General features: G+C 34.6%; 1 protein-coding gene across 18 annotated transcripts in view; it reads left to right on the top strand.

Moving 5' to 3' along the window:
- Window positions 1-13,891, top strand: part of Gphn (gephyrin) — a 571,921-nt gene that overhangs the window by 328,761 nt on the left and 229,269 nt on the right. For 17 of the 18 annotated variants that reach the window (XM_074067764.1, XM_074067753.1, XM_074067755.1 and 14 more), the window contains one exon: window positions 4,624-4,718. The exons of the other annotated variant lie outside the window; for it this stretch is intronic. In XM_074067764.1, coding sequence (XP_073923865.1) covers window positions 4,624-4,718 — 95 coding nt within the window. The remainder of the gene's footprint in view (window positions 1-4,623; window positions 4,719-13,891) is intronic. 18 annotated transcript variants of the gene reach the window in all.

The raw sequence follows: 13,891 nt of genomic DNA, 5'->3' as shown, positions 1-13,891 counted from the left end.
CATCTTTGCTTCTCAACTGTTGTTTCTAGGTATTTGTGGATTTTCCTCTTATTCTTGTTACCTAGTTGATAATGGACAAAACTGCAAGATTAGAAGCTGAGATGGAAAATAGAAGCATAGGGAAAAAATGACTTGTCTTGAATATCTACTATAATACTGGACATTTTGCTTAAATCATGTATTTCTCATAACCCCCTTAAAGATAGAGATATGTTTCATTATTGTCTATATTCTGTTTATAAGTACATTGAAACTCAGAGAAGTTAAATATTTTCTAATTCACAAAGCAACTAAGTACTAACGCCAGGTTTCAAATCCAGTAGATTCGTGTATTTATTCATTTATTCATTAAACTAATATTTATCAAGTGCATACTACGTATTGAACACAGCACTAGGTACTGTAACAGATCCAGCCCTTATTCTCATGGACATTATCCATGTGATAGCATTGTCTGACTTCACAGGTGGTTATCTCTGTGCTACACCAGATGCATAAGAAGAAAAGAAAAGAAAAATAAGTAGAAAGTTCAAATGTTTTGTGGAAAATGGATATTGATAAAGATGTAACAAAGATTGTGCTTTACTTAGGAATATGCTATTTGAAAGGCCGAATTGTGTCTGGTCCCATAGAGAATCTAACATTCTGCTCTCAAGTCCTACCAACTCTCCACTATCAGCACCAGTGCCTTTCAATGGCGTCAACACAATCTGTGTTTTTCTTTTATGTTCTAAAATATAGAAGATCTATGTATATAGGTCCAAATTCTGTAGTGCAGCTTAAGAAAGAATTCATTTCCTTCCTGAAGTATGTTTAGAAAAAGATGTAAAGAATATATACATTCATCAATACAAACATTTATGTATTTTATACCCTGAAATTATTTTAAATGGCTTACCTAAATACATAAACACAACAGAATTTTTAAAGGACAAAAGTGAAAAATAGGAGGAAACTAGTTCATGTTCACTATTCATACTGAAAGGTGCACACAAATTTGTCTCTGTTCTCAGGGTTTACTTGATCCACAGCATCATAATTAAAAAAAAAAAACCTAGCAGTACAGAAGAGTATCCATTTCTAGTTATAGCAGTTGAGAGGAAATTTCTCATAGGTCCCCCTTAAGATCACAGTATTACAATGTGAACAATGACCTCAAATACAACAAGAATTTCACTGAACAATTTGATTGTATCCAATTGCATACCACAGGAGCAAAGTCCAATAAAGCAATTATGTGAAAAGTGAAATGAGGCACTTCAGGTAGACCTTTCTTCGATGGTTTGGCAAAAATCCATGGTATATTTTAGAGTATCTAGAAATATTAATGAACTGAATATATTTCTTGCAAGTTTCATGTTATTTGTTCATGAAGTTTTTCATGTACTGGCTGACAATGAGCATGCATTTTTAAAGTTTATTTTATTCACCACTGCACCATCAGTACCTAAAATACTACATAGTACATAAAGCACACCTAATAAATATTTGTTGCTTAAGTGAATAAATATTGTACCTTGAACTATCTATTTTAAATGAAATACTTCCTCTCAGCTATATGTTGGCATTTCTCTATTTTACCTTAAACAAAATGTGCTACACTACTTCAGGGTACATCATCTTTAAGTGAGTTTCTTCATTATTTTTTCTGTTGCTGTAAGAAAATTCCTGAGTTGGGTTATTATAAAAGAAAAGAAATTTATTTACTTCATACTTTTAGAGGACAAAAGTCCAAGATTCAGTGGCTCTGTTTGTTCAGCCTTTAGTGCGGGCTTCTGTGGTTGCATCACAACATAGCAGAGGAGTAGAAAAGGAAATAGCAATGTGCAAAAGTGGTGTACAGTATGGCAAGACAGAAGGCCAGTGATTCAAAAGTCAGGCTCACTCTCTTTAGAACTCATTCTTTCAGGAACCAATTCCAGGAGACCAGCATTAAAACCTTCTGAGTGGGGCTGGGAGTGATCACCTGTAATACTAGCTACTCTGGAACTGTAGATTGGAAGGATTGCAGGCAAAAAGGCCAGCCCAGGCAAAAAGTTAGCAAGACCCCAACTCAACCGATAAACCAGGAGTGGTGGTGCCTGTAATCCCAGCTAGTAGGAGGCAGAAGTAGGAAGATCACAGTCCAAGGCCAATCCAGACAAAAACTCAAGACCTATTGGATAAATAACTAAAGCAAAAAAGGATAGGAATATGACTCAAGTGATAGAACACCTGCTGAACAAGCATGAATCCCTGAGTTCAGACCCCAGCAGAACTGAAACAAACAAGCAAAAAAGCCTTTTGAGGGCAATGTCCTTGATGATTAGGTCCCATATCTTAAAGGTCCCCCACCTCTTTAAATTACTAGGATCCAAGCTTCCAGCATGTGACTCTTTCAGAGACAAACTACATCCAAACAATAGCCAATTTCAAACTCATTAAATGTCAACCATTGCTTATACAAATGACCTTTTCAAGCAGATAATGAAGTGGTAATTCTACCCAAAGAGCTTCATTAATATTATACTCAATAACATTCCTTTGCTTGATTTTTAGGGCTTTAAATTTTTAAGTTCCCTAAGGAAAAGTTGTAAACCTTAATACAACAATTTAAAACACAGATAAAATGTTTCTTCTAAGCAGTCCTCAAAATCATAACAGATAGGAAATAAGGAATAAGATTAAGATAAATGCTAGCTTAACATTTTTTAGCTGTGAACTTAAATGTAGTAACTCACTTTGAGACTTAAGAATTTAAGATTGCCTTTTCTGATTTCTGCTGGTCCCCTCTGTTTAAAGCAGGCTTTATTGAGAAGTGTTCTTCATTTATTGTCCTTTAAAAAGTTTTGCCATTATTAAATACTGTATTTTTTGGAGTCACTGAGCCAGTAGATTACATCAATTATGGTGATCCTGTATTCTACATAATTATAAGGGATTAACTAACAATTTCTATGTATCCTAAAAGTTATAACATCAATTAGTAATTAGTATTTAATGCAAGCTTGGTGCATTTTAACTTTTGCTAAGAAAAAAAAAATAATTTGCCAGAACTGTAATCTTATTTAGGTCTATAACTCTACTTCTAATGAAATATAATTCAATCACCTTTCCTTTCATTTCTCCATAATTTACTTTGTATTTTCTTTGCTTTTTCTCTTATTTACTAGCATATTTTATTTTGCAAGCTTTTTCCTATATTCTAATTATTGTTATTTGCTTCATATATGGAAATAGAGAACTTAAGCCTAAAATTTATCTTGACTATTATAGTACAATATACAATCTTAAGTCATTTTATGGAGCTTCAATTTATTTCATTTCACAAAGTAAAGTTTGTAGCATGCCTGTGTCGAGCAAATCCATCAATTAAATTTTTCCAACATATATTCACTTCATGTCTCTATGTCACATTTTGGCAATTCTCACAATATTCCAAAGTTTTCATTATTTTTATATGTGTTGGTCAGTTAGCAGCCATCAACATCAAGACCCTCCACCAGCAAAACAATTATGATTCAGTGAAGGTTCAGATGAACATCAGAATATTTTAGCAAAAAAAATTTTTATTTTTTTAACTTTTAGACACAATACTATTGCACACTTAATAGACCACAGGATAGTGTAAACATACCTTTCTATGCACTAGGAAACTAAAAAATTCATATGCTTTACTGTGGTGTTCTAGAACCAAACCTGATATCTCCAAAGGTATGCCTGTATAACTAGTTTGACTGATCATTAAAAAATGAAAATTTCCTGTCTCCTTCATTAGTATATATACTAATGAATATATGTGTATATGTATATATATGTACATATTCTAGATATTCTAGCTATATCTAAAGCATATCATTTCATTCTTTTTTTTAAAAAAATCAGATGATTTACATTAAAGACAGTAAATGTAGTTTTGCTTATAGCAAGAACATGGGGGAAATTGACTTCTTGTCCCTTATAATCATGCTATAAAATCATGGAGCTAGGAGGGATATAAGATGATCTCAGCTTTTCAGGGACTAATTATTTCAAGAATAACAGGCGGACTGGGGATGTAGCTCAGTGATCAAGAGTTTGCCTATCATGCACAAAGCCCTGGGTTCAATCACCAGCATCACCAAGAAAAAGTAACAGGCAAAGAAAAACACCTAGCTTTCTTACCCTCCAAAAGCCTATTGAGCTATAGCAATAGACTATAGCAATCTCACTTATAGCAATGTCAGGCTTTACTTTGGTAATTTAAGTTATCACACAAGATGAGATACCTAACAAATACTTTTCTACTATAGGAAAGAAATAAGATAGGACTGCTAATGTTCTCTCTCTCTCTTTCTCTCTCTCTCTCTCTCTCTCTCTCTCTCTCTCTCTCTCTCTCTCTCTCTCTCTCTCTCTGTGTGTGTGTGTGTGTGTGTGTGTGTGTGTGTGTGTGTATACATATTTTTTATTTTTTTGGCCTTGGCTTTTATTCAGTGATCCTGAAAAAGTGACTCTGGATGCTTTTAAAAATATAAGTGTTTGGGCAATTTCAAAGTATGTTATAAAAAGCCTGCTTTATGATTATCTTTAAGTAAAATTTACTAATCTGCCTTCCTTCTTTTTTGGCTAAATTCACTCAGTCTGCTATTTAATCTTTAATTACAGGCCACAAAAGAAGTAATAGAACGGGAAGCACCAGGCATGGCCCTGGCAATGCTGATGGGATCACTTAATGTTACACCTCTGGGCATGCTGTCTAGGTAAGAAAGTCACCAGCATGTTGCAAAGAAAGTTAATGACACTGATCAATACAACAGAATGACAGATCAAAAAGTTTTAGCCACAAAACTTCACCCTTTTTTCCAGAGTGAAAAGTCTTATTATCCTGTCTAGCTAAATCTTGGCCTGTTTTCTCAATCTATTTTATTCTCTCTCTTTGTTTTCTTTTTTGATTTATTTATTTATTTATTTATTGACATAATAGTCAATCTTTTAGAGAGTGTTACATCATGGCTGAAAGCTGTCAATTCTAGTACAGAGAAAAGTCCAGTTGATGAAGATCTAAAGCTATTCTTTTTTCTAATTGTTTATAATCACCAACTGATATTCACTAATATTAGGCAAATTCTAGTTTAATAAAATTAAATAGCAAAATTTATTAAAACAACTTGTTCTCACAAGTCAGGAACTTATATTCCAATTTTTAAATAGGCATATTGATATGTGGCTATGAAAAATGTTTGATTCATATTGATATTCTGGTGGCAACATTATATATTTAAATCAACAATCAAATTAATAATATTAGCATATTTTAAATTATACATTTGTTAACATAGTTATTAACATCTGTCTTCAATCTGGTGGCATAGTTATTACTATCTAAGCAACTCCTAAATTAAAATACCATAAATGAGGACAATATATGTCACTTAAGAAAGAAATGTTAACTTAGAATCAGTTGATTTTAATAACCATTGAGTAATACATAGTTAATCTCAGAGCAACCAAAAATATGCATAAATTTTACAATTTCGTTATCATTTGTAGTCATTTATGTCATGTACAATGAAAATATAAAAGTAAATTTATCGATTTAATTGTATTGAATGATTCTTTCTGTTACGTGGATTAAGTTTATATCCCATCAGTGGCAGCCAATTGAAGCGCAATTAAGTAGAATGTGAATGAATCATTAGTTACTATGTTCTTTTTATTGTGGTGTATAAAATTATAACATTTAAAGTCAATGCTAGCCTTTAAGGAATTCAAGTTGATTTGTTTTATACTATATTTTTAAACTTACTGATATTGCGTACACATATGTAGTAAAGGGTCACATTTGATTCTTTTTTTCTTCCTATCATATTAAGTAGGGGTTAACATAAAAGGAACTCTTTCTGGTACACAGAGAATGTATTCAAGAAAGAATTAAACTTCATCTTCTGTTAATTCTTTTTGTAATAACATTTTAATTCAGTAAACATAATAATATATTCATTTGTCAGGGCCTATTTTAAACATTAGGGATTCTAAGGGTAAAAAGAAAAGTAAGACATGGTTCTTGCCTTAAGGATCCCACAGTTTAACTGAAGAAATTATTCTTCATAACTGTTAAGGTAACTCTTCAAAATGCAGACAGCTTTTTCAATATGGACGTATCAAGAAATACATTATAATAATTGGATAAAAATAGAAATACCTTATAAAAATATCACTTTTCTTACTGAATTTTTTTTCTGGGTTAATTTGTCCTCTCCCTCTGTGTCTTCATAATTACTGAATGCCTAATAGCTGGATGAGAGAAAAATTAATCAGCAGGTGCTGATCCTAAGTAATAAATTCATTATCTTATCCTGAAAGCTTTGAAAATTAATATGTATATACAGTATAGTAGCACCTTCTTCTGGCTTAACTGAGTTAAATCTGATTTAACTCAGATTTTATTTATAAATTTTCCAACATGTATAGTAGTCTATATTAGCTATGGAAAAAGGAACTGTGAAATATTTCCCTAAAAGTTCTTTTTTTTTTGTACTTCTCAATGTCTTAAAATTATTACTTTTATAATAGCTGTGATGAGATTGGTGCTTCCTTTCAACAGCATTGCCTTTTCTATGCACTTTGGCCTCTGTACATGCTTCTATTACAGAGCATGTTAATACTATGATTGTAACTAATTATATATATATATTATCTAATTTGCAGAATGTCCATAAGAACAGAAGCTTATTCATTTTGACATCCTCAGTCTCCAAAACAAATTCAGGCAATAATAAGTATACCAAATAAAAAATTAATACAAAATTTTATTGTTATGGGTTACTGTTGATAAACCAGTATTTCACCATTATTCTAATAGCATCTTTTTTCTTGGTAAAGTAATGGATCAAATTGATGCTTTGCCTTCCTATTTTTATCTTTAGAGAGTAGTATTAAATAAAAATAATTCATTAATCATTATAGCTTCATTATGTTCACTTGTTTTTTTGAAAAGATCAAAGACTTTTTTTTCCAAACTTCATTAACAATAATAGAGCAACCACTGTGGTTACACACCGTGGAATGAATTATCCTGGATTTTATTCTCAGTTCTGTCACTAAACTCTACTTGTTTTTTTTAGAGACATCACATAGCTTATAGAAATGTTATGAGGTCCTATATAGATTTATTCACTGATATATATCTAATATTAATCATAAAAATTAAATGCTAGTTTTTCATTGTACAAAGGAATTTACCATTATAATCCTGAATAACACATCTTTGTATTGCTTTAAATATTAGTTCATTTTAGAAATGCATATCTTCTGTAATATTTCTGTGTCATAAAATAGAAGGTGAAAACTTTCATTACTTTTAATGTATGAAACAGAACAGAACCAGTCAGTTTTTGTCACAATTTATCCTATTACCTACCAATTAGGTATCTGTGCTTTATCTGGTCAAGAACTAAATATAAAAACTCTAACACATTCACTGTTGAGGAAGAATAGGTAAAAAACAGTTTCATACTGATATTGTTTTTTTTAAAGCCCTCCTAAAGATTAAAAAAATCACATAATATAAATTTTTATATCAGTGAATCAAATTACCTTAGTGTTATTTAAATAGTGTTGAAGCAACATGGGTAATTTAAAATAATTTACATTACTAGTACTACCATCTTGAAGAGTTTTTAATCTTTTTAACTCAATACCAAATATATTTAGCTTATCAAAAGGTATAGAGAGGAAACAGAAGATGGCTGAGTAGGGAGCACCAGGAATCTGTTTCTCCACCTGGACAACAGTTGAAATGGCAAAATCTTTCTGAAATAACTAATGTGGAACTTACAAATTCACTCAAAGACTTGTAGTTTCCAACAGAAGGGTTGACTGGTAAGTTGTGGTTAATTTTGGTCAACTTCAGCCTAGTGTGTTATTAGATAACCATCTTCCAACCCCCTATCCACATGGTAGCCTAAAACAGCTTGTAGAAGCCAAAGTGGGCAATAAGAACCTTGTCTTCCATATACTGGCAATCTGGACTGTGCTTCTAGATTAGTGTTTTGGATTATAGTAGTGCAGACACAAACACAGGTTGTCAGTGTTGCAACTCCCACTGGTTGTAGAGTCTCTAAGGAAATTAATAAGAACAGTACCTATTTTCCTCCTACATTTTTCTCTTCTCCTGCTGTTGGGAGCTGGGTGTTTTAAGTATTAGGATATTCAAAAGCAATTACATACATGGAATAATTCAGAAAGTCACTGGTGAGTCCAATAGAAAATGCAAGCTCAGAATAGACCTTTGGTTTATACCTCAGTCTGACCTTTAACATAGAGATACTCTCTTAACTTCTTTTAAAATCTTCTATTAGCACACATTAATATTGCAATGAAATTTCATTGTGATAATTCATAGATGCTCACAGTATACTTAGAACAAGTTCACCTCATCTATTATATTCCCTTAACTCTCCTTCCTCCTCCCACTTTTTCAAACAGGTTTTATTATGCTATCTTTATATACATTTGTGAAGTGTTTTGATCCTCTTAAATCCCCCCAGTACCCTCTCCCCCTTCCTTTCCACTGATCCCCAGACAGTTCCCCCTTTACACATAAGTATTATTATTATTGAAATTAGAATTTTTATTATTATTATCCTTGTTATTGTCACTGTAGGTCTACATTCCACATATTAATGAAAACATATGATATTTGGGTTTTTAAGATTGGCAAATCTTGCTTAACATAGTATCTCAATTTCAATTCATTTTCCTACAAATGACATAATTTTGTTCTTCTTTAAAGAAGAATAATTTTATTCTTTATTCTTCTTTAAAATGTATTCTTTAAAGTATATGTGTATGTAACTTTGTTCTTCTTTAAAGTGCATGTGTAGATTAACAACATTTTATTTATCCACTCATTGGTAATTGGGCACCTAAGCTGTTTTAACAGGTTGGCTCTTGTGAACAGTGCTGTAATGAACATGGATTTGCAGCTATTAGTTGTATATATTGATTTATGTTTTTTCGGGTTATGCTTAAGAGTAGTATAGCAGGGACATAGGGTAGATCTATTTTACTTTTTTTTTTAACCTCCTTAATAATTTTCTTCATCGTTGTACCTATTTATATTCCCACCAACAGTGTATGAGGGTTCCTTTCCCCCTACATCCTTACCGGTATTTATGGTTGCTTTTTTTTTTCCCTTGATAATTGCCATTCTGACTAGGGTGAGATGGAATCTCAGTGTAAATACCTCAATAAGCTATTCTTTTCTTATCAGAAACATTAGAGACTACAAGGCAGTAAACTGAAAGATTCAGAGGGTTGAAAGAAAATAATAGACAACAAGAATTCTATATCTGGAAAAATATCCTTCTAAAATGAATGAGAAATTAAAACATCCTCAGACATACAAAAGCAGAGAAAATTTGTTACTGCTATACATGCTTTCAAAAAAAAAAAAGGCTAATGGGAGTTCTTGAGGTCGAAATGAAAAAACAGTAACTCAAAGATATCAAAAGTGGAAACATGGTCAATTAGAAAAGCTAGTATTATTGAAATTACTTTTCATTTGAATTTTCAGCTTTCAGTTAAATGTGTAAGGAACTTAGAAGTCACCACTCCACCCGAACGAGTAAAAAGCTGAATAGACTGAAAAATCAATAACACTTCTAAAATCCAGAAGGCAGTGCTCTTATAATCCAATTACCTCTTAAATGCCCACTATATTAATACTGTTAAAATAGCAATTAAACTTGCGAGCTACTCAGAAGGTGGTGGTGTGAGAATCATAAGTTCAAGGCCAGCCCAGGCAAAGTTAGCAAGACCCTGTCTCAAAAACAAAATAAAAACAAAAGGACTGGGGGAATGGCTCAGGTGGTAGAACACTCACCTAGTAAGTGCAAAACCCTGGGTTTAATCCCCAATGCCTCGGAGAGATTCCAAGATGGCAGCTAGAGGAAGGAAGCAGAAAGCAAGCCTCCTATGGTGAAATCTTGGAGAGACGCTGGAGACACACTTTGCAGGCATAATCACTGAGAAGAGGCATAACTTTGACCCCTCCACACCTCCAGCCGGCACAGAGAATCTCCACTTCACGTTAAAAGGAGAAACCAGGAGGGCCCCTGGGCCACCAGTCGCCAGCGCCCAGACGGCTTGGGAAGACGCGGACCAGGTGAGCTTCGCAGTATCACGGTACTCCCACAGATAAGCCTGGGCCAGAGCAGCATAGCCCCCTGGACAGACCAACCTCCACCCGGGAAAAAAAGAGAAACTGAGTAATAAGCAATAAGAGCAATAAAGACACGTGGGAAAGAGGGTGGGGAGCCCTGAGTGCTGAAGATTGCGGAAAGGGAATCCTTCCCGGGACTGTAAATAAACAAGCCAGGTGGGCAGGAGAGGCTCTGGCTGGAGCAGGGGCGTGCCCAGCAACCAGGAGCAGGAAAGCTGGTGAGAGTGGCGGAGGGAGGAAAACTCCACAGGAGAGGAGGGAAAGACTCACTTCCCACGTGAACTGTAAACAAACATAGCGGCTGGCAAGAGCAGCAGCACCACCCAGTAATCAGGAGCAGGAAGGCTTGTGAAAGTGGCAGTGGGAGGAAAACTCCCCAGTAGAGGGGGGAAGACCCACCTCCCACATGAACTGTAAATAAACACACAGACCTGACAACGCGGGGGCAGTGTCACTTTTCCCAGTGTGCTTGGAAAGGGGAAAGCTTGTAGCAGAGGCTCCCACACAGGAGAACTCTGAGCAAACAACTCCTGCGGGGCCAGGTGAATGCTAAGCTTACCCCAGAGATCTGCGTAAATAACACTGCCAGCAACAGCAGGCTGACAGCAGTGGGCAGGCAAGCCACAGCTGCAGATACCCATTCACAGACCTGTCTCCAGACTCCTTTTTTGTCTTTGTCTCCCTACCTTTGATGAGAGAACAACTGAATTACACCTGCATGCTGAAAAACTTACTGAAACTGTATTGCATTTGAACTTGGGACACTTCGTGGGGTTTTGTGTGTGTGTGTGTGTGTGTGTGTGTGTGTGTGTGTGTGTGTGTGTGTAGTTTTGTTCTACTTTATGCGTCCCCTTTGATGAGACAACTACAGAACAACATCTGAGGCACCATCTCCAGGATTGGAGACTGAGACGGACACCCAAATTATTAAGACTGAAACTTCATTCCATTTGAACTTGGAGGTTTTTTGGATTTTTGGGTTTTTTTAATTTTCTATTTTTTCATTTTATTTTAATACATTTTTATATATAGATTTTTCTTTCATTTACTTTTTTTAATTTTTATTCTTTATTTTTTTTATTTTTGATTTTCAATCCTCTCTCTGTCTCTCTAATGTCTGTTCAGCTTACTGTCGATTAGTACACTAAAGCTCCCTGTTTATACCTTTGAAACCTTCTTGTCTGATACTGTTTTCTCCTTCCAGTCTGTGTACTTGTTTTTCCCATTTCTTTAACTTCTTGCTTTCCATCTTAGCTCACCCTTCCATTCTAAATATTACCATTGTTATTATTACAAGCTAGAAAATACTTAATTACACACAGTACAGGGTCAATAACAACACCAAAGACAATGACGGGAAGATAGAACAAACAGGGAAACCAGTTTCCCTACAGCAAAAAATTAGTACAGGAACCAGAAGGGAATGAAGAAAACAGAAACTCAGATCCAGACTCCAATAAAATGAAGATAAACTATGCCAAAGGACCCAGTGAAGGCCACAAGAATGATTTAAAAGAAACATACTACAGGTACACAATGAGAATTTTATAGAGATGATACTGGATAGGGTCAACCAAAATGTACAGGAGACACTCAAGAAATTCCAAGAAAACAAAAATAGAGAACTTGAAAAAGCAAAAGAAGAAATAAAGGAAACAATAGAAGCACTATATAAACACCAAAGTGAAAGAGAGAACACGATGAATAAGCAGATAAATGAACTCAGGACAAAAGAGACAACATTAAAGAGGAAACCAGCCAGGATACGGAAAACCTCAGAAAAAATAACGAAACAGAACTGCAAAACAAAACGGAAGGCCAATCTAGCAGAATAGAACAAACAGAAGACAGAATCTCAGAACTTGAAGATGAAATGGTAATTAAAGGAAAACCCGAAGAACTATTAATTAAACAACTCAAGACCTGTGAAAAGAAAATGCAAGAACTCACCGACTCCATCAAAGGACCAAACTTGAGAATCATGGGCATCGAAGAAGGAGAACAGGTGCAAGCGAAGGGAATGCGTAATCTATTTAACAAAATAATAACGGAAAATTTCCCAAATCTAGAGAAAGATATTCCCATACAGATGCAAGAGGCCTCCAGGACACCAAACAGACCAGATCTAAATAGAACTACCCCACGACATATCATCATTAAAACAACAAGTTCAGAAACTAAGGAAAGAATATTGAAGGCTGTAAGAGAGAAAAAACAAGTAACATACAAAGGTAAACCCATCAAAATCACAGCAGACTTCTCACAGAAACATTAAAAGCTAGAAGAGCGTGGGGTGAGATCTTCCGGGCACTGAATGAAAATAACTTCAACCCTAGGATTCTCTACCCTGCAAAACTATCATTCAAAATAGATGGAGCAACAAAAGTCTTCCATGATAAGCAGAAACTAAAACAATATGTGACCACAAAGCCACCACTACAAAAGATTTTCATGGGATTCTATACACAGAAAGTGAAACCCAACTTAACCATGAAAAGACAGGCAGCACCAAACCACAGGAAAAGAAAAAGCAAGACAGTAGAGAGTAACCTCAACTTAGGTACACACAATCAAACCTTCAAACAACTAAGACAACTAAATGACAGGAATCACCAAATACCTATCAGTACTAACGCTTAATGTTAACGGACTTAATTCAACATAGTAAAAATGTCAATACTCCCAAAAGTAATTACATGTTTAATGCAATTCCCATCAAAATTCCAATGACATTCATTAAAGAGATCGAAAAATCTACCGTGAAATTTATATGGAAACACAGGAAGCCACGAATAGCCAAGGCAATACTCAGTCAAAAGAACAATGCTGGAGGTATCACAATACCTGACTTCAAACTATATTACAAAGCAATAACAATAAAAACAGCATGGTACTGGCACAAAAACAGACATGAAGACCGGTGGAACAGAATAGAGGACCCAGATATGAAGCCACACAACTATAACCAACTTGTCTTTGACAATGGCGCTAAAATATATGATGGAGAAATAGCAGCCTCTTCAACAAAAACTGCTGGGAAAACTGGTTAGCAGTCTGCAAAAAACTGAAACTAGATCCATGTATATCACCCTATACCAAGATTAACTCAAAATGGATCAAGGATCTTAATATCAGACCACAAACTCTAAAGTTGATACAGGAAAGAGTAGAAAATACTCTGGAGTTAGAAGGTATAGGTAAGAACTTTCTCAACGAAATCTCAGCAGCACAGCAACTAAGAGAAAGCATAGATAAATGGGACCTCATAAAACTAAAAAGCTTCTGCTCAACAAAAGAAATGGTCTCTAAACTGAAGAGAATACCCACAGAGTGGGAGAAAATATTTGCCAGCTACACATCAGACAAAGGACTGATATCCAGAATATATAGGGAACTTAAAAAACTAAATTCTCCCAAAACTAATGAACCAATAAAGAAATGGGCAAGTGAACTAAACAGAATTTTCTCAAAAGAAGAAATTCAAATGGTCAAAAAACACATGAAAAAGTGCTCACCAGCTCTGGCAATAAAGGAAATGCAAATTAAAACCACACTAAGATTCCACCTCACCCCTGTTAGAATAGCCATCATCAGCAACACCACCACCAACAGGTGTTGGCGAGGATGCGGGGAAAAAGGAACCCTCTTACATAGTTGATGTGAATGTAAACTAGTACAACCACTCTGGAAAAAAATTTGGAGGCTACT

The sequence above is a fragment of the Castor canadensis genome, chromosome 3 (genome assembly GCF_047511655.1).
Source record: "Castor canadensis chromosome 3, mCasCan1.hap1v2, whole genome shotgun sequence".
In the NCBI taxonomy this organism is placed as follows: domain Eukaryota; kingdom Metazoa; phylum Chordata; class Mammalia; order Rodentia; family Castoridae; genus Castor; species Castor canadensis.
This window is presented reverse-complemented; position numbering and strand designations above follow the sequence as displayed.